Below are 21,040 nucleotides of genomic sequence, written 5' to 3'. Positions count from 1 at the left end.
TTTACAAAGGAAGATACTGACAACATGCCCCACATGTCATCCAGTTCCTGTCCAGTTTTAAATAACTTTAGCATAACTGAGGCAGAAGTGTTAAAGGGACTAGGAGCTCTTAAAATAAACAAATCCCCTGGGCCGGATGAGATCCTCCCAGTAGTACTCAAAGAAATGAAAGAAGTAATTTACAAACCGCTAACCAAGATCATGCAGCAGTCTCTTGACACAGGGGTGGTACCGACAGACTGGAAAATTGCAAACGTAATACCGATCCACAAAAAGGGAAACAAAACTGAACCAGGTAACTACAGACCAGTAAGCCTGACTTCTATTATATGCAAACTTATGGAAACTATAATAAGATCCAAAATGGAAAATTACCTATATGGTAACAGGGTACTGGGAGACAGTCAACATGGTTTTAGGAAAGGGAGATCGTGCCTAACTAACTTGCTTGATTTTTTTGAGGATGCAACATCCATAATGGATAATTGCAAAGCATATGACATGGTTTATTTAGATTTCCAGAAAGCTTTTGACAAAGTCCCGCACAAAAGATTAATTCTCAAACTGAACGCAGTTGGGATTCAAGGAAACACATGTACATGGATTAGGGAGTGGTTAACATGTAGAAAACAGAAAGTACTGATTAGAGGAGAAACCTCAGAATGGATTGAGGTAACCAGTGGTGTACCACAGGGATCAGTATTAGGTCCTCTGCTATTCCTAATCTACATTAATGATTTAGATTCTGGTATAGTAAGCAAACTTGTTAAATTTGCAGACGACACAAAAGTAGGAGGAGTGGCAAACACTGTTGCAGCAGCAAAGGTCATTCAAAATGATCTAGACAAGATTCAGAACTGGGCAGACACATGGCAAATGACATTTAATAGAGAAAAGTGTAAGGTACTGCACGCAGGAAATAAAAATGTACATTATAAATATCATATGGGAGATATTGAAATTGGGGAAGGAATCTATGAAAAAGACCTAGGAGTTTTTGTTGACTCAGAAATGTCTTCATCTAGACAATGTGGGGAAGCTATAAAAAAGGCTAACAAGATGCTCGGATACATTGTGAAAAGTGTTGAATTTAAATCAAGGGAAGTAATGTTAAAACTGTACAATGCACTAGTAAGACCTCATCTTGAATATTGTGTTCAGTTCTGGTCACCTCGCTATAAAAAAGATATTGCTGCTCTAGAAAGAGTGCAAAGAAGAGCGACCAGAATTATTCCGGGCTTAAAAGGCATGTCATATGCAGACAGGCTAAAAGAATTGAATCTGTTCAGTCTTGAACAAAGAAGACTACGTGGCGACCTAATTCAAGCATTCAAAATTCTAAAAGGTATTGACAGTGTCGACGCAAGGGACTTTTTCAGCCTGAAAAAAGAAACAAGGACCAGGGGTCACAAATGGAGTTTAGAAAAAGGGGCATTCAGAACAGAAAATAGGAGACACTTTTTTACACAGAGAATTGTGAGGGTCTGGAATCAACTCCCCAGTAATGTTGTTGAAGCTGACACCCTGGGATCCTTCAAGAAGCTGCTTGATGAGATTTTGGGATCAATAAGCTACTAACAACCAAACGAGCAAGATGGGCCGAATGGCCTCCTCTCGTTTGTAAACTTTCTTATGTTCTTATATAAAAAACAAGACAGCTGCTTCCTCATCCAGCGCTCAAAGAATATCACAGACATTTGCAGAGCTTTTTGAGATGTTATAGTAATAAAATAATTATTGAGGAGTTTGGTGATATCAGTATGCAATACTATAAAGAGGTATGTGATAAATACAGCAAACAAGGGGAGGGGCTTGGCTGGAGATGCAGTACTGAGTGTCCTTTTGCTATGCACTGCCTATTAAACCTGTTGTACTGTGAAAAAAATACTTTTAAACCGTGTGTGAAAATAAATTGATCCTGACGTACCTGACAGGCGCTGAATAAATCGACCGCTAAGGGTTAATCTTTAATCCTGAAATTAAAATCAGCAAGAGGTGGTGCCTCCCTTCCAACTCGAGGCAGATCATTCCACAACTGTGGGGCTCTGAAGCTGAATACTCTGCACCTGCCTTCTTTCTCTGTGTTCATGGAATACTTGTCATGGGTAAGAAAGTAAATGGGAGTTATTGTTTACATTTACATATAAGACTAGTTTCAGACTGATGTGTAAATATAGACAATAGCAGCTGTTTCTTTAAATGTCCAATATGCATGTTTTCAGTGCTCCGCTCCATTTCTGATGACAAAATGAAATCTTAATTGGCACGGAACAACCACCATGAAGTAGAAACACACAAGTGACACAAAGGACACAAAGGACAGGCTTGCTGTTGATTTAAACACTTCCGCCTCTGTGTTTTGGGAGGGGGGCTGTCTTCACACAAGGGGTGGTTGTTATGATGTCATCGGGCACGCACTGCAGTTCAGAGGCTATGCGCGCGCATACGGGGCCAAAGCCAGCCTAGGTCTGTGTAAGCGGGGCCTCAAATGATAAGACTCTTTGAATCTGATAGATCCTAAGCCAGTTCAGGTTCGAGTTGTAAATGTAAACGCACCAATAGAGAACAGATCGTATTACTTAATTTTATTTTGTTTTCAGGACTGCCTCATCCAGGTGAAAGCAAAGGAACAAAGATGGAGACTGTTTACATTAAACAGGAGGAAGTTCTGGAATTGGATCCTTTCCACATTGAAGAAGAGACTGAACTGGAGCCTGTCCACATTAAAGAAGAGACTGAACTGGAGCCTGTCCACATTAAAGAAGAGGAGACTGAACTGGAAGAAGGGGAGTCTATTGAGTTGTTTAAGGATTCAGAAAGCATATCCCGGCCAAAGATATTCCATCACTGTACTGAGTGTGGGAAAAGCTTCAGTCGGTCAGCAAACCTAAAATCACACCAGCGAATTCACACTGGAGAGAAGCCGCATCACTGTCTTGTATGTGGGGAGAGTTTTAGTCAGTTAGGAACCCTAAAAAGACACCAGCGAACTCACACTGGAGAGAAGCCACATCACTGTTCTGAATGTGGAGAGAGCTTCAGTCAGTTAGGAAGTCTTAGAAGACACCAGCGAATTCACACTAGAGAGAAGCCGCATCACTGTTCTGAATGTGGGAAGCGTTTCAGTCATATAGAAAGCCTAAAAATACACCAGCGAATACACACAGGAGAGAAGCCTTATCTCTGTTCTGAATGTGGGGAGAGTTTCAGTGTGTTAGCAAACCTAAACATACACCAGCGAATTCACACTGGAGAGAAGCCATATCACTGTACAGAATGTGGGAAGAGATTCAGTCAGCTAGGAAGCCTAAAAATACACCGCCGAATGCACACTGGAGAGAAACCGTATCACTGTACTGAGTGTGGGGAGAGTTTCAGTGTGTCAGCAAACCTAAACATACACCGGCGAATTCACACTGGAGAGAAGCCGTATCACTGTAATGAATGTAGGGAGAGTTTCAGTCAGTTAGGAAGCCTGAAAGTACACCAGCGAATTCACACTGGAGAATAGCCCTATCACTGTAATGAATGTAGGAAGATCTTCAGTCAGTTAGGAAGCCTAAATATACACCAGCAAATTCACACTGGCGAGAAGCCGTATCACTACAAATTGTTGCAAGACATTTTCTTTCACCAGTCAACTGAAAAATCGTAAATGCCAGTTTTTAAAATGCAGTTGAAACTGATAAATCAGTATTCTAAGCAGTATTACAATAGTCTTTGTTTTTGGTCCTTCCATCCAGGTCTTTGTTTCAACCAGACTCAATTAATGAATCAACCTTCTTATAAAACATTCAGGACCTCGGTGGAAGTGAGGGCCACTGCTCTATACCAATCAAAACTGAGTGTGGTGCTCCAGTGAATATTTTTTGTTTTTTAAGAATTCCGTTTCTGTGCCAACCTAAGGGGATGTAGTCGTGCTTTAGAATACATGTGAGAATGAGTGTGTGCCAAAGCAGCTGTCTTATGTGCTTGTATTGTAATCCTCAAATGTATTTGATGAAAGTATGTTGATTTTTTTAAGTGAAAAATAGTAAACTCTGTAATCATTGTGTTTTCTTGTTGATTTGTACTCTTACCTTCATTATCAACACATGCATGTTTGTATTCTTTTAAACAGTTGTATCTTAAAACTAGCAAACTGTTGTTATTATTATTACAGTTAGTGTTGTTATTATAAACATGTGTAATATTTTTTTTTCTAATAAATGACATTTTGACAATGACATTGCATTATTTAAAAAAAAAAAAAAAACTAGTTTTGTTCATTCCTAAGAGTTCTATTTTTAAACTACATAGCAAGAAAATGTGCATGCACATTTATGTTAAATCAAAGAATTCAGGGATTATTTGACCTGGCAGATATTTCCTTTCATTGTCAGCAGACTATGCATAGACTTGGATGAATTTTGAACCCTGTGTGTGGACTCTCTGTAAAAGTCTTCTTACATAGTGTTAAGGAAGGACATCATTTCTTGTTTTCTTTACTGTGTTTTTTTATTTTCAGTGTCTTTGAGGAAACTTTGTCAATCTACTGATTGCAATGGTTCATTTTCATTTGACAGGTCTGTGTTTCTTACCATTACCGGTGTCAATAAAGAGCCTGATAGGTAACTGGCATTGCTTGTAAACTCGTTCTCAAGGATTTCAGGGTCCAAATCAAAACATCAATGGAAATCAGAAATTATTTCAGACATTTTAAAGTTGTTATAAAACGCATGTCGGTGGCAGTATTGTTTAAATACCGAAGCGCAGCTCTATCCTGAGTTGCAGCAGCACACCGCTGGGTTGGAATGGAAGGAAAGACACATTGGAAACAGTCCTGAGAAACATGTTATGACCCGCATGTTACTCCACTCGCATGCGATAACAAACGTGTATCCCAGATATCACCAGGCTTACTGTTTGACCCGCGGTTTGCACTATTATCAGAGTTTTTCAAATCAAGTGAGCTTATTTGTGTATAAAAAAATGACAATACATTTTTTTTGCAGAGATATTCATGTACTGTATAATCCTTTACATTATTTGGACTGTAACGCGGGCAAAATTGTGCCAGTAGACAGTGCTTTTAGTGTATGTTAATATTAATGCCTCCCTGACCGACCGCAGCTCTAGTTACACAAGATTGTACTAATGTGATTAATAGTGTTAGTAGGATTATACAGCTACTACTGTGTTTAAAAAAACTTTTTTTTTTTTTTAACTGTGTTCTTTTATCATATTTTGCCGATTCTGACATTAAAACTCAATAAATCATAGTGAGACAAACCCTTTTTAAAAATAATAAATGTGTTTATTCTTTTATTAAATTGTTCCTCTTTCAAATCCACTCTGTTACTATTTTGAACGCAGTTTATTCATAGGGTTGCTTTACAGTGCTGGCAGGATGCAGCCTGCTTGTTTCTCTCCCAGCTGACTGTATCATTATTAAAAGCGAACTCCACCCTAGCAGGTACTTTTAGAGTACTCTCCATGTTGTTGTTGTTTGTTTGTTTTTTTGTGTCTGTGACAAAACTCAAAAATCCCTGTTTCCCTCAGGATTTTCTGTGATCAGTGATCAGAAATCTGTCTTTGTTCCCCGCTACACATTTTGATTCCGACTCCCTGCTGCTTGTGACGTTATGATCACAGAATGGTGCTATAGGCTAGAAAGATGTTTTCGATTTCCTTAGCAGCGGTCTTAACAACCAAGGCAGGATCCTGTTTATGAAATGAAAAATGACAAGATGACTGCATGTGTTAGAGAGGGGCTGCATGTATTAAAAATGAAATCCGCGTGTTATTGATTTTATCATAAAGACAATGACTCGAGTCCGATGGAGGCTTTTTAGCGTGACTCGAGTCTAGTCACGTTGTAACGATTTGGGTCGACCCTTATATTTCGACGCCAGGTAAATTAATATTACCAAAAGTTTTCAAAATTTAAGTAAATACGCATTACAATACATGAGGGCTTATTGCAGCTTCATAGCATGACATTCAATCCTAGGTACGATTAAAAGTAGGAATATGGTAATCAATGAGTCAATCAAGTCTCGACATTTTAGTTTGGTTAACTTTGAGTTTATAAAAAATATATATAATTCTTTACAGAAAGGAAAGTTAGGGTTAGTTCATATACAAAACAAAAACATATTACTACATTTCAGAATATGCATCAAAATTAATTAAATGAATTAATGTCCAAGCAGAGTAAAGTTAATGTTTCTTTAAAATACATGGAATTATTTGCTATTAATTCCCCATTAGAATGAATGAATAACAGCATCAATAGAGATCCTGTTCAGAATGCTGAACATTAACTACAATCAGTAACTATAGAAACACTAGCTTTAAAATGCACACCACCATCCTTAAACTAACTGAACACCGGAGCTCATACAGGCCTATACTGGATACAGAAAGGTTTGTTTTAATCAATCTCTAGCAATTAATCAAGATCTTGAACATTAATAAAGAAAAAAAATAAACAAACTTGTATAGCTCAGCTTGTAAAAATAAATAAAAAGTAAGTACCTCCGGTTCCCAAAAGTTCTCCAGACTCGTTCCAGCAGCCAGGTAAGCGCGTAATGGATGTATTGCCGCCGAGGTTTCTCTTCGGTTCACCTGTTTCAACAAACGGCCAGGTATAGACAGTTCCATATGTGTATATTTTGCTTCAGCTATTAAAAAGCCAGCAGTCGTCACATTTAGGAGCCTGCATAGTTAAATTACAATATAGCTAAACACAACAACATGCTGCCATCCTCTGATAACGTGCGCTTGTAAAAAAAAAAAACCCTTCACATATATACCCAGCAACGCTGCCCTTGCTTCACTGCCGCCATTCCTACTTTTAAACAAAAAATTAAAGGTTTGTAGCCTGGAGTAGCCATGCCGTCCACCCTTCTTAAAGGGACTGCACCAAAAGACTGAGCGCTATGTCTTTTGAGCAGGGGGTCGAGTCAAGTTGAGTCACTTGATGACAATGACTCGACTCGAGTTACGAAAAATTGCGACTTCATTACGAGTCAAGTCATTACATCTCTGTATTAGATGCATACGGGCATCCAAAAGGGCCTTACTGCATTTATAATCCAGGTCAAACTGGATTTAAAAAAGAAAATAAGTCATTTTTAGGGCAATACATTTATATTTTTATTAAATATTCTTAAACCAATAAAGGGACCACAAATGCTTCTGATATGTTAAATTCTGCGAGGCAGTGCAGTGATTTTGAACATGTGACAAGGCTCCAACAAATGCAGTGTTTATATTTTCAATCCGTTCATTACAGTATGTTTTTACAAACACATCAAGATAATAATAGTTGTTGTTGTTGAGTTATGGAGTCAAGCTTGTATAGTTTGGAACCTGGGGGCTGGAGGACTGGGGTGTGGTAGCGGAATTAAGGCTACCAGGGAGAGGAGGTTCTAGAAGAACACTGACACACAGACTGTTCTGAGGTGGAGTTCCAGGTTTGGTCTGTGGTGGGGAGATAATCTTGAGTCTGTGAATCCAGAAGTTTTCCCTTTATCTAACATGTCAGGTACACGTCTTCTATTGGAGGAATCTTCATATTGAGCAAGGCTGTGTAGCAGGATGATCCAGGTCGTTGGTAATTTTGGTAATTTTGGCAGACGCATGATATCTGAAAGAAGTTCACAACAGTCTAAGGCACTGGATTAAGGCTCCAGTCTCTCTGGAGGTGTGGGTTCGAATACCTGCTGTGTTTATTTTTAGCTTTGTAAACGCATATTTCTCTATTTGAAAAAAAAAAAAAAATGAAGTACCATATTCTTTCGAATTTAAGACACAGCCAAAATTGATCTCCCTTAAAAATAAAATAAGTTTACATTTGCAAAGATACAACCTCAATTACGCTGTTGTATCGGACAAAACTGACACGAAACAGTGTTGTAGATTAACCACAAAGCTTGCTTATTGTGCTGTGCACTGTGCAATACTAAAAATGGTGTCTCTGTCATACACATACCACTACTCACATCATCACACATCCTGGCAACAGCAAGCACGACAAAACAGTCCACGGCATCAGGCATCTAAAGACAGAGCAAGGCTTTTGATACAGATTTTTCAAACACAGTAGGAAGAATGGGCAGCATCAATCAGCACTGGATAATTAATTATTTTATAATAATTTTTATATAGTTTTTCCTCTAAACCTGTGACTGATTAGAGCCTGTCAACTCGGCATAATACCCCACAGCAGCAGCGCTCCTGGGAAAGTGTTCTGAAGGACGGGAGTTCAGCTCTCTCTTTGTCCTGTTATCTGTCTCCACACACCTGGGAGCACACAGAGATATTGGGTTAGAGATTAACTGAGAAAGGGTTGCTGTCATTGATGAAAACTCAACTGACTTCACAGGAAAATACATGTTGTCTGCGTCACAAAACCACAATGCAGACTAAGGGGTTTACATGAAGAACCAAGTTGTGGTTTGCCATTCTAGGTGAATGGTAAGTGACAGGGGGGTCTGTCCGAAGACGGGGGGTGAATGGACCAAGAGTGTGTCTGAAGAGGGGGAGTTGAATGGGTAATGAGAGTGTCTGAACAGGGGGAGGTGAATGGTGTAGGGACAATTGCCTGAAATTAATAACTATTTTTGATATGAGGACATATCTGAACTAATCTGTTGGATTCTATTTTGAGCACACAGTTTGCAGTGCAGCATGTGAACTATTGACTGGAGCAGCTGCTGAATCACCCTACACGAAGGAGAGGGGGAGTGAGCAGCAGGCCAGGGACTTTAACTGAACCCGATACAAAGCGGTCTCTACAGGATCCTGAATACCTCAGAGTTTCTGAGCAGAATTTATGGAGGAAACTAAAAGCTGGAGACAGCAGAAGGGAAGTCATAAAGAAGATCATGGGGCCATCCCATGCAGGGTGAAATCATCTAGAGCCCAAAACAATGGAAGACAGTTGTGGGGGCATGTATAGGTCTTTGTGTAAAAGTCCTATAAGAGCTGGCAATTTGCAGCAAGAACTTTGAATTGGTTTCTGAACTGGTTTCTTAGTCTAACATGGATCCCTGAGAGCAGATAGCGCTAAGCTTTATACCCCTTGACTGCAAGAAGATTCTGTACCCTGCAATAAATGAACATCAATGAAAGCTCCGTGTTCAAGACTCCTGCTAATAGGAAAAAGAGATGTCTGCGAGTCAGTTTATCTACCCATCGAAAATAACCATTCCCAGCTAGGACACAAGCTTCTGTTCCTAGTGTGTAATCACAGCATAACGAGACCGTGTCTGCATTTGAGGCAAAGCATTCAAGAAGAAACCACACAGGACATGTGTGAAACCACTACTTGGGTTTTGAAGATAAAGGAGCACAACTTCGGTTTGAAGATTTGCGGAAACGATGCAAAGACGTAACTACAACAGAAGACTTACTCTGCAGACTTTTGGGGTCTTCTTCAAGGAACCGTTGAGTATAATTCCCTTACCTTTCCCTTGTGGAACTAGTTTAATTAATGGTAATTACAACACATAGAAATTGATAAAGAGTTATCTTACATTGCGCTTTTAATGCACCTAGAAAAACCTCAGAGTTTGAACCTTGTTAAAAAGTAACTAAGCTGCTTAACTCATATTGCCATATGAAGTGCTTATTTGAAAGTATATTTGTGTAATTGTTAGTAAACAATTGTAGTCCAGCCTTAGCTGTGATATGTTATTAGAAGAATTGAAATTGAACAAGTTTTGTTTTGCATTTGATTAATAGATGCTTGTGTTTAACTAGAATTATTTAGCCTGTGAACGCTAGACACAGGGCCACTGTCTGTGTAGTGAGCTGAGGGAACTGTCAGCTGGGTGACGTCATCACCGGCTAGCAGAGCCGCACAACCTGTACTGAGATTGAGACAGAGGAGTGACTGTACTGTGTTAGAATGAAATGCTCAACCTATACTGAATGATAGGAAAGCAATAGGATTCTACTTGTACTGTAGTTTTAATGTGTTAGGAAAGCAATAGGATTCTACATCCAATGAGTACTTGTACTGTAGTTTTAATTGTGTTATTGAGAAACAACATATATATGAGGGTGTTTTGTATGTTCATTGTAATTCTACATCCAATGAGTGAGTGTTTACTGGTGCTGCATTGATATGTGTGTGAATCGTTATCCTGTGATGATTTTCTAAGTGTTTCCTTTCTGTACCATTAGTATTATTATCTAATAAACAGCTACGATATTTGAATCTTCCTTGTTGTGGTTGAGGGTGTTTTGTATGTTCATTGTAATTCCTCGATCTTATACACGTCATTAATAAAATTAGCATGATGAGGTCTTAATTAGCATGAATGAATATTCAGATTATTTAACAGATAACTAATAGACTGTGTGTCTGAAGATCTAGGAGGTGAATGGTGACAGTGTCTGAAGAAGAGGTGAATGTAAGTGACAGTATGTCTGAAGAGGAGGATGAATACTCATTCTGAAGAAGGTTGGACAGTGACAGTAACTGAAGAGGGGGAGGTGAATGGACAGTGAGAGTGTCTGAAGAGGGGGAGGTGAATGGACAGTGAGAGTATGTCTGAAGAGGGGGAGGTGAATGGACAGTGAGAGTGTCTGAAGAGGGGGAGGTGAATGGACAGTGAGAGTGTCTGAAGAGGGGGAGGTGAATGGACAGTGAGAGTGTCTGAAGAGGGGGAGGTGAATGGACAGTGAGAGTGTCTGAAGAGGAGGAGGTGAATGGACAGTGAGAGTATGTCTGAAGAGGGGGAGGTGAATGGACAGTGAGAGTATGTCTGAAGAGGGGGAGGTGAATGGACAGTGAGAGTATGTCTGAAGAGGGGGAGGTGAATGGACAGTGAGAGTATGTCTGAAGAGGGGGAGGTGAATGGACAGTGACAGTGTCTGAAGAGGGGGAGGTGAATGGACAGTGAGAGTATGTCTGAAGAGGGGGAGGTGAATGGACAGTGAGAGTATGTCTGAAGAGGGGGAGGTGAATGGACAGTGACAGTATGTCTGAAGAGGGGGAGGTGAATGGACAGTGACAGTATGTCTGAAGAGGAGGAGGTGAATGGACAGTGACAGTGTCTGAAGAGGGGGAGGTGAATGGACAGTGAGAGTATGTCTGAAGAGGGGGAGGTGAATGGACAGTGACAGTATGTCTGAAGAGGGGGAGGTGAATGGACAGTGAGAGTGTCTGAAGAGGGGGAGGTGAATGGACAGTGAGAGTGTCTGAAGAGGGGGAGGTGAATGGACAGTGACAGTATGTCTGAAGAGGGGGAGGTGAATGGACAGTGAGAGTATGTCTGAAGAGGGGGAGGTGAATGGAGAGTGAGAGTATGTCTGAAGAGGGGGAGGTGAATGGAGAGTGAGAGTATGTCTGAAGAGGGGGAGGTGAATGGACAGTGACAGTATGTCTGAAGAGGGGGAGGTGAATGGACAGTGACAGTATGTCTGAAGAGGGGGAGGTGAATGGACAGTGACAGTATGTCTGAAGAGGGGGAGGTGAATGGACAGTGAGAGTATGTCTGAAGAGGGGGAGGTGAATGGACAGTGACAGTATGTCTGAAGAGGGGGAGGTGAATGGACAGTGAGAGTATGTCTGAAGAGGGGGAGGTGAATGGAGAGTGAGAGTATGTCTGAAGAGGGGGAGGTGAATGGAGAGTGAGAGTATGTCTGAAGAGGAGGAGGTGAATGGAGAGTGAGAGTATGTCTGAAGAGGGGGAGGTGAATGGACAGTGACAGTATGTCTGAAGAGGGGGAGGTGAATGGACAGTGACAGTATGTCTGAAGAGGAGGAGGTGAATGGACAGTGAGAGTATGTCTGAAGAGGGGGAGGTGAATGGAGAGTGAGAGTATGTCTGAAGAGGGGGAGGTGAATGGAGAGTGAGAGTATGTCTGAAGAGGGGGAGGTGAATGGACAGTGAGAGTATGTCTGAAGAGGGGGAGGTGAATGGAGAGTGAGAGTATGTCTGAAGAGGGGGAGGTGAATGGAGAGTGAGAGTATGTCTGAAGAGGGGGAGGTGAATGGACAGTGAGAGTATGTCTGAAGAGGGGGAGGTGAATGGAGAGTGAGAGTATGTCTGAAGAGGGGGAGGTGAATGGACAGTGAGAGTATGTCTGAAGAGGGGGAGGTGAATGGAGAGTGAGAGTATGTCTGAAGAGGGGGAGGTGAATGGACAGTGAGAGTATGTCTGAAGAGGGGGAGGTGAATGGACAGTGAGAGTATGTCTGAAGAGGGGGAGGTGAATGGAGAGTGAGAGTATGTCTGAAGAGGGGGAGGTGAATGGACAGTGAGAGTGTCTGAAGAGGGGGAGGTGAATGGACAGTGACAGTATGTCTGAAGAGGGGGAGGTGAATGGACAGTGAGAGTATGTCTGAAGAGGGGGAGGTGAATGGACAGTGAGAGTATGTCTGAAGAGGGGGAGGTGAATGGAGAGTGAGAGTATGTCTGAAGAGGGGGAGGTGAATGGAGAGTGAGAGTATGTCTGAAGAGGGGGAGGTGAATGGAGAGTGAGAGTATGTCTGAAGAGGGGGAGGTGAATGGAGAGTGAGAGTATGTCTGAAGAGGGGGAGGTGAATGGAGAGTGAGAGTATGTCTGAAGAGGGGGAGGTGAATGGACAGTGACAGTGTCTGAAGAGGAGGAGGTGAATGGACAGTGAGAGTATGTCTGAAGAGGGGGAGGTGAATGGAGAGAGAGTATGTCTGAAGAGGGGGAGGTGAATGGAGAGTGAGAGTATGTCTGAAGAGGGGGAGGTGAATGGACAGTGAGAGTATGTCTGAAGAGGGGGAGGTGAATGGACAGTGACAGTATGTCTGAAGAGGGGGAGGTGAATGGACAGTGGGAGTATGTCTGAAGAGGGTGAGGTGAATGGACAGTGACAGTATGTCTGAAGAGGAGGAGGTGAATGGACAGTGACAGTATGTCTGAAGAGGGGGAGGTGAATGGACAGTGACAGTATGTCTGAAGAGGGGGAGGTGAATGGACAGTGAGAGTATGTCTGAAGAGGGGGAGGTGAATGGAGAGTGAGAGTATGTCTGAAGAGGGGGAGGTGAATGGAGAGTGAGAGTATGTCTGAAGAGGGGGAGGTGAATGGACAGTGAGAGTATGTCTGAAGAGGAGGAGGTGAATGGACAGTGAGAGTATGTCTGAAGAGGGGGAGGTGAATGGAGAGTGAGAGTATGTCTGAAGAGGAGGAGGTGAATGGAGAGTGAGAGTATGTCTGAAGAGGGGGAGGTGAATGGACAGTGAGAGTATGTCTGAAGAGGGGGAGGTGAATGGAGAGTGAGAGTATGTCTGAAGAGGGGGAGGTGAATGGAGAGTGAGAGTATGTCTGAAGAGGGGGAGGTGAATGGAGAGTGAGAGTATGTCTGAAGAGGGGGAGGTGAATGGAGAGTGAGAGTATGTCTGAAGAGGGGGAGGTGAATGGACAGTGACAGTATGTCTGAAGAGGAGGAGGTGAATGGACAGTGAGAGTATGTCTGAAGAGGGGGAGGTGAATGGACAGTGACAGTATGTCTGAAGAGGGGGAGGTGAATGGAGAGTGAGAGTATGTCTGAAGAGGGGGAGGTGAATGGAGAGTGAGAGTATGTCTGAAGAGGGGGAGGTGAATGGAGAGTGAGAGTATGTCTGAAGAGGGGGAGGTGAATGGAGAGTGAGAGTATGTCTGAAGAGGGGGAGGTGAATGGAGAGTGAGAGTATGTCTGAAGAGGGGGAGGTGAATGGAGAGTGAGAGTATGTCTGAAGAGGGGGAGGTGAATGGAGAGTGAGAGTATGTCTGAAGAGGGGGAGGTGAATGGAGAGTGAGAGTATGTCTGAAGAGGGGGAGGTGAATGGACAGTGACAGTATGTCTGAAGAGGGGGAGGTGAATGGACAGTGAGAGTATGTCTGAAGAGGAGGAGGTGAATGGAGTGACAGTGCTTGTCACGATTCTGTCTGAGCATGGAGGTAATGCGGAGAGTGCACAGTATGTCTGAAAGAGTCTGGCGAGGTGAATTTTGGAGAGTTAGGAAGTACTGTCCTGCAGAAGGGGGAGGTGAACTGGAACGAGTGCGAGAAGTACTAGTCTCGAAAGGTGGAGCGTTCTAATGGAGAAGTAGAGTAGTCTGAAGAGGCCGAGGTGAATGATATTGAGAGTATGTCTTAGGAGGGCTGAGGTGAATGTAGACTGTGAATAACTGTCCTGAAGATGAGGCATTTGAATATGGAGAGCTTGAGGCGTATCCCGTCTGAACGAGGAGGAGTTTATTGATAGTGATAGTATGTCTTAAGACTCGACTATGTCGAATAGGACGAGTGAGAGTACTTGGCAGAGGGGGAGGTGAATGGACAGTGACAGTATGTCTGAAGAGGGCGTGAACTAAATTAGTTCTTGTGTGCCGGACGAAGATCTCCTTTACGACGACACCTTATACAATTAGCAAGTTAATAATAACCAGCTGGCAACACATCAAGCTTCTAGCTCACAGCTTCATGAAGGCACTATAACAGCACGACACGACCGTTATAGGTAATGGCGGCTGGCAGAGTCTTGTTTAAACTCGATTTTGAGGGGCATGGTTTTTCATCTTCTCCAGTCTGCATGACAGGGAAAAAGCTGATGGGAGAGTCCTTATAACCGTGGACAGTGACATATGTCTGAAGTAGGGCGCCACTTACCTCTTAACTGCATCAGACTTCCACACGCCCGGCATTACTAGAGAAATGCCGGTTGGTTGTACAACTCGCAAGTTTATAATAACCATCTGCCACGACACATCAAGCTTTCTACATTATCACGGTCTTCATGAAAGGCGAACCTCATACACAGCACTGACACGCACGTATATAGGTTAATGGGCTGGCATCTGGCAGACCGCCGGTCTTGTTTAAACTCGTTGAGAGGCGCATCGTTGTGTCAGTCTCTCCCTCCAGTGGCTGCATGACCTGGAATTGTTTTGTGACTACCATCAATCTTGTATGTATGGTCTGTTTTAAACTGTTGTCAAGTTTTTTCCCACCCCAAATTGTTTTTTGACGTCACCCAAATTTTTTTTGACAAATTAGTCAAAAAATGGCTGCGTGTTTAAACAAATTGATGTAGCAACTAATTAAATTGAACTTTTAAATATTTACAGCCAAGGTATTAGTCTGTATATAATTATAATTCATATGCATTAGATACACTTAAAAACATGCATAAAAGATACAGTGCCTTGCAAAAGCATTCAAACCCTTCCAATTGTGTCCCAGTTTGTGAAATTACAAAATGATGCTTACACATTTTTGTAAACTTAATATTTTATTCAAAACTTGAATGCTCAAACTGAAGACTTCTAAGGATAAGATAAGTTACAGTAAATGTCAGCAAAAACTAAAGAGAAAAAAAAACAAATATGTTGCTTGCATAAGTATTCAGACCCATCAACTCAATATTTGGTGGATGGAAGCACCTTTGGCAGCAATTACAGCCCATCGTGGAAATCTCATAATATAACATTTACTTCACCCCTTTAGTACCAGAAGTAAAATGTTTTTTTCTTACAACGGACATAACATTTAGTTTTTCTTGTAAAAAACCACCTACTTGTAAATAAAATATACAGGTTTGTTTAAATAATGCGTGCCTAGTTTTTTGTTTGTCACCTAATTTTTCATACCCTTTACCGAAAAATACATGGTACTCGTTATTATACGTGCATGAAATGGTACCCCATATACACAACAGTGAAAAAATATAATAAAATATACATTTCAAAAGAAACGGGCATGGGTATATGTACACACAAAACTATAAAACTGAAATCATTGTTAATAATACTACATAAAAATAAAATATAGCACTACTGCCGGTATGACGGCTGCATTGTACTCTATGGCAAGGGTCAGCAAGTGGCAGCCCCTCTGAGTTTCTTTATCAATGTATTACATTTAAAAAAAAACATTAATTAGATCCGCTGCCTTGGCACTTGCACAGCCAGCTTCTGTGTTGTTGTTGCCGGAGTGATTTTCTCACACTGCACGCAGTCTGTCAGTGGTTGTTAGGCAACAGTTCCAAGGCACGCAGCCAACGTCACGAGGAAGTAGGTAATCAGTGCTTATGCAGTAACTGCATAAGCCAGCGGAACGACAGAGGTGAAGTTGGCCAAATTAAATAAATTGTTTGCTTTAAGAGAAATGTTTTTTTTTTTTTTTTTTTTCCCTTGATGGGAGCAAAATGTACAGTTTAATAACTACATGTAATGTTAAATGGGAATAGATTAAACCTGAATTTGTGTGTTATGGCTGCTTTTGGTGGGAATCCACGTACCTTCAAAATACTATGAGAAACACAGAAGTAACGGGCAGTTAGGAAATTTAAATGGTACCCATTTAAATAGTTATTTATCTTTGCTGTTACACAGATAAGCACTGTTTGAATGCTGCGTGGTTTTACATTGTGAATTCTGTGTGGTTTTACATTGTGAATTCTGTGTAGTTTAAGATTGTTGACTGAAAAGACGATAGCAGCGGTATACCGGTAATGTCTTTGTTGAAAGTTTAAATTTTTTTATAATAAATACAGTATAATTGTATTCTGTGCTTTGCCCAATGTGTTTCTGTAAGTTTGTTGGTATTATGCAGGTATTACAACCTGACAATTGAATTAAAAAATTGTTCAGTTTTGTTTGTGGCTGCCCAGAAGCCGTTTTATGGGCTGCCACAGCGGCCCCAGGTTATACTGAGGTTGCCGACCCCTGCTCTATGGACGAGCATGGAGGCCAGCTCACTGTGCCTGCATCCAGGAACTTTGCTGTAAACACAGACGCAGCTCCATTGAACACTATTGTGTAAACTGGTACATACAAACCTGCATAACCAAAATGTTGTTTTCTTTTCTCTAAAAGTAATAGAAAAAAAGAATATATAAAATATGTTTCAGATTAGGCACATAAGTTGTTCTCCTACCTGTCATTTCGGTTTGCTGTATGCATCTGAGTGCAGCTTGCCGTATTCTAATCAAAATGACTGCTTTCAAGATTAAATATTTCCTGATACATTCCACTGCATTTGTGAAACAAAACGAAGGATTGTTGTCTCCCAATTACATTAAAAAAATAAGCAACTAGGCTTTCAGTGAGTTGGCATCTTGACAAATCCACGATCATAGCAATCTCTGTCTCGTAGTCAGACCACAAACGAAGGCTTGAAATAAAAAGAAGCAAGTGTTCTAGGAGGAGGGGGAGTGTCTTGTTTGTTGCATTTACAAAAATAATAGAATATCTTATGTTATGTTAAAAAAGACATGTATTGTAATGCATCGGTCACATTGACCCACGTGGCGGTTATAGGTAGAACTATTTATAACTTCATCACTTTTGCGATTCTGGCTATCAAATGCCATCAGGATATATTTATATATTTAGGAAAAGTCAAAAACGGACACACACATACGATTTACAATGGAAGAGTAACATTTTAAATCCAATATGGGTCACAATGACCCGCATGGCGTTTCTAGTGTTAAGGTCATTTTGTGCACCTGAATTAGGTTTGCCACATCAAAGGGTTTGAATATTTATGCAATCATGATTTTTCCTTTTTTATTCCATATTAATTATCTATTTACTTCTTAGATTGGCAACTTAGATTGTTTTTTTTAAAAGATAAAGCACCATTTATATGTGTGCTTGAATGACGCACAGTAATGCCCATTGCAATAATTACTCGCTGTACAGTGCAGGTATATTACAATTACATCACACTCATTTTATAATGCAGCTTTTAAAAGAAAGGTAATTTAGTTTGCTGAAGGGAGACCGTGCAGCAAAACGTCAATTTGGGGCTCTGGGATGTGTGTCAGAATATGAAGGTGCAATCGAAAGCCTAGTCTAATACAATAATATTAATGAATGATCTACAGGGGTCCGGCTTCAAGATGAACAATATTTTTTTCTATTGCAGTTTCTGCATGGATCATTAGTCTGCCGTGATTAATAGATACTAGGATTTTTTCAGCCACTTTCTACTATTAAACTATTACTATTAAAGATGATGAAATGTGTCAAATCTCCTATATTTTGACTGTGTGCAATAAACTGTGGGACATATTCCCTGAATATGATATTAATATCTGAACGTGTATTAATGATATAACTGGATTAATTAATTAAACTGCTGTGTCTTAGGAAAGAGGGCCCCTTGGTTCCTGGCAGGAATACTGAACTGAAGGTGACCAGGGCTAGGAGGAGGGCATCTGGACTGGGTGAGGCTGAAAGGACAGTGAAGAGACTGCGAAACTGCAAACACAAGCGGTTTTGGTGCAAGGAAGACAAAGTATAGATGTCAACCAGTCCCAACTGTAACAACAAACTGCTGGATGAAAGGAAGCAGACAAAGGACAAATCTCAAAGTTTCATGAGTTAAAAAGGCAAGATACACAAATGATCTCATGAACATGGCTAATCAGCAGAGTGAAAAGACTATAAATATCTAAGTGAAATTGAACATTTTGCGCTGCACATCGAATGCTAAAAAAGGTGCTGCCACTCTGCTAAGCAAAGCTGCAACTCCGAGACTGCCTAAAAAACAGAATCAAGATGAGTTTATAAACTTATAAACACAGAAAAAAGACAATAAGCAGGTGTTAAGGTTCAAATTGCAAGTTAATTTAATGAATAATATTAATAACTAGAGCTGCCAGCAGCTTTACGGCTTCCAGTACCAGTACCAAACAGTTGAGCAAATAGTGCAGAATGCATACATGGGTTACTATATGTGTTGCATAGTAACCATGGTCCAATATGCACTCTACAAGGAGTTATTAGCCAGTTTTGTAAGTTGATGATGTCATACATCGTGGACACCATGTTTTTCTTTTTATTGTAGCAACTTCCACTGAACAATGTTTAAAGACAACCAGACTAGGATCATGTGTGCCAACTTGGTTTAATCGGCCTAGTTGTTTCAGAGAAGAAGGTTTTTGTAAGACAGTTTTATGTTGAAGATGTCATCCATCGTGGCTGACATGTTTTCTATTGTAGTAACTTCTCTTGACCAAACCTTAAAGACAACCTGTAGCAGGGATTAAAAAGGGGCGGGGCAAAGCCCTGCTTGTGTATATATATTTTTGGTTGTTATTATTATTTTTATTATACTGCCTGCTCCACTTCGTCTGGGGTCGCTGCCTACAACGAAGACTGCCCCCTACCACCGGGCAGCCCCAGCTTCCACAGTCTCGTTCCCCATCCCCACGACCTAGACCTCCTAGCCCAGACGGGCTGTCCTTCACGGTATCGAGATTGGATGTCTCGGACACAGCCAATTCCATCTGGCAGGCCACGGCGGGGGGCTCCTACCGCCCTTGCCGCAAGTGTCGCAGAGGGAAGAGTTCTGGGCACAAATGCAGCATGCAGCTCAGCCACGGACGTTCCCTGGCAGGCAGAACAGGAGGGAAAGGGGAACCGCTTCCTCCAGCAAAAAGGGCACTCAGAGCATGTCCTCCCTTTATGCCAGGACTTCCTGGAATTGGTGTGCTCCTCCTGGAGCAACCCAGCGTCTGCACCCTCAGCCTCCACAATAGCAGAGTCTCTGCTGCACACTGCAGGAGCCCAAGAAGCGGGCCTAGGCACATCCCCCACTATTGGGGACATGGTCACAGTATTGGTGCAAGGTTCCACCTTCACCAGGGGGGATAAGGACCCAACCTGCCCGTCTAAGCTTTGCAGAACAACGGCTGCCATGCTCAAGGAGTATGCATCGGCAACGCTGTCAATAAGAGCAGCAAACGCCATGGTGATACTGGTGCTCTATCCAACACCGTTAGCGGAGAGGCTGCAGGAAAGATCCACAGAGGCAGAGATAGGGGATCTCCAGGCAGTGGCAAAGGCGAAGACTGACCTAATGGGGGAGTTAGGCCAGGCATCAGGGAGGTCGCTGTCGGCGATGATGGCTGCTTGCCAACATTTGTGGCTGACGCAAGCCAAGGTCGTGGAGACCTTGAGGTTGGCACTACTGGATGCCCCCATTACACTGGGGCAGACATCTGGGGCGACCATTGATGTGAGCCTTGAGAGGTCCCACAAGGCCACGGAGGTCTCCTCCAAATTTTCCCGCCTTCCAGCTTACCGTCAGCGACCAAGGTGGCATTCACAGCTTGCTGGGGCAAAAGGATCTGAACACCGTCCTCCACTCCAGAGTAGAGGCAGAGCCGGCAGGAAGGGACCACCACCGGCCAGGGGTAACCGGTTCTCCAGCTGGAGACTGAGGCCGGGGCCTAAGAAGTCAAAGCAAAGCTACCCACAAGTGCCCTACATCTGAGGCTGTGAGGCTATTATTAAGGCAAAGGGTGGCTATTTTGAGGAATCCAAGATTTGGAGACAATTTTCAATTTTCTTGAACATTGCTTTAATAGTCCTTATGTTTTGTTTTGTATATTGTAACGTGTTTTCATTTTCAAGTATTTACAGAAATGTATACAACGTAAAAATTTGTCAATTATGAAAAAAAAAAAAGTTTCCAGCAAGTGTACTCAAACTTTTGACTGGTGCTGTATGTAATCCAAAAAAATTACAGTTGTTTCAATTTGTAGGTTTTTTTTTTTTTTGTTGTTTTTGTTTTACGTTAAGTACATGGACAACTACAAAGTTGTATGCAACTCCGTGTCACGGTGCTTGTGTCATGTGTGTGTGGGTAATCACTGCTTAAGCAATAGAGAGACACCTGGGAGGTGGAGTTGAAAACGCCAGCACAGGCACGTAGGATTTATTAATACAAAATGAGAAAGTAAATAAAGGGGTCATGTGATGTTACCAGCTATGGTAACGCACAGAGGACACATATAGCAAGCTGTACAAAAATGAAACACAGTACAAAAAAAAAAGATGCCACACAGGGCGAGCGCTAGCCTTACAACCAAGGCGTCCCGCACCAGGAACCGGCTACACTACGTAACCCTTGCTATACATTACATGGGATCACTCCCCAAAACTAACCTACTGATGAGCCGGTATTCATACAACGACTCCTGCTGCTTCATACGGCCTTGGCTGGGCATTGCCTTCACAAGAACCGCTTGCAGTTTCAGGATTGCGTAGCTGTCGTCCCTGCAGAGCGG

At 41.9% G+C, this 21,040-nt stretch overlaps 1 protein-coding gene across 1 annotated transcript; it reads left to right on the top strand.

The window, feature by feature from the left end:
* Positions 1–2,746: 2,746 nt before the first annotated feature.
* On the top strand, positions 2,747–3,904 carry LOC121304978 (zinc finger protein 239-like; the record flags this gene model as incomplete). The annotated part of the gene is given in 1 exon segment (XM_041236442.1): positions 2,747–3,904. A coding segment is annotated over 1 exon segment (909 nt), but the record flags the coding sequence as incomplete, so codon positions are not given.
* Between the last annotated feature and the right edge of the window lie 17,136 nt (positions 3,905–21,040).

Source organism: Polyodon spathula, chromosome 40 (assembly GCF_017654505.1).
Source record: "Polyodon spathula isolate WHYD16114869_AA chromosome 40, ASM1765450v1, whole genome shotgun sequence".
NCBI lineage: Eukaryota > Metazoa > Chordata > Actinopteri > Acipenseriformes > Polyodontidae > Polyodon > Polyodon spathula.
This window is presented reverse-complemented; position numbering and strand designations above follow the sequence as displayed.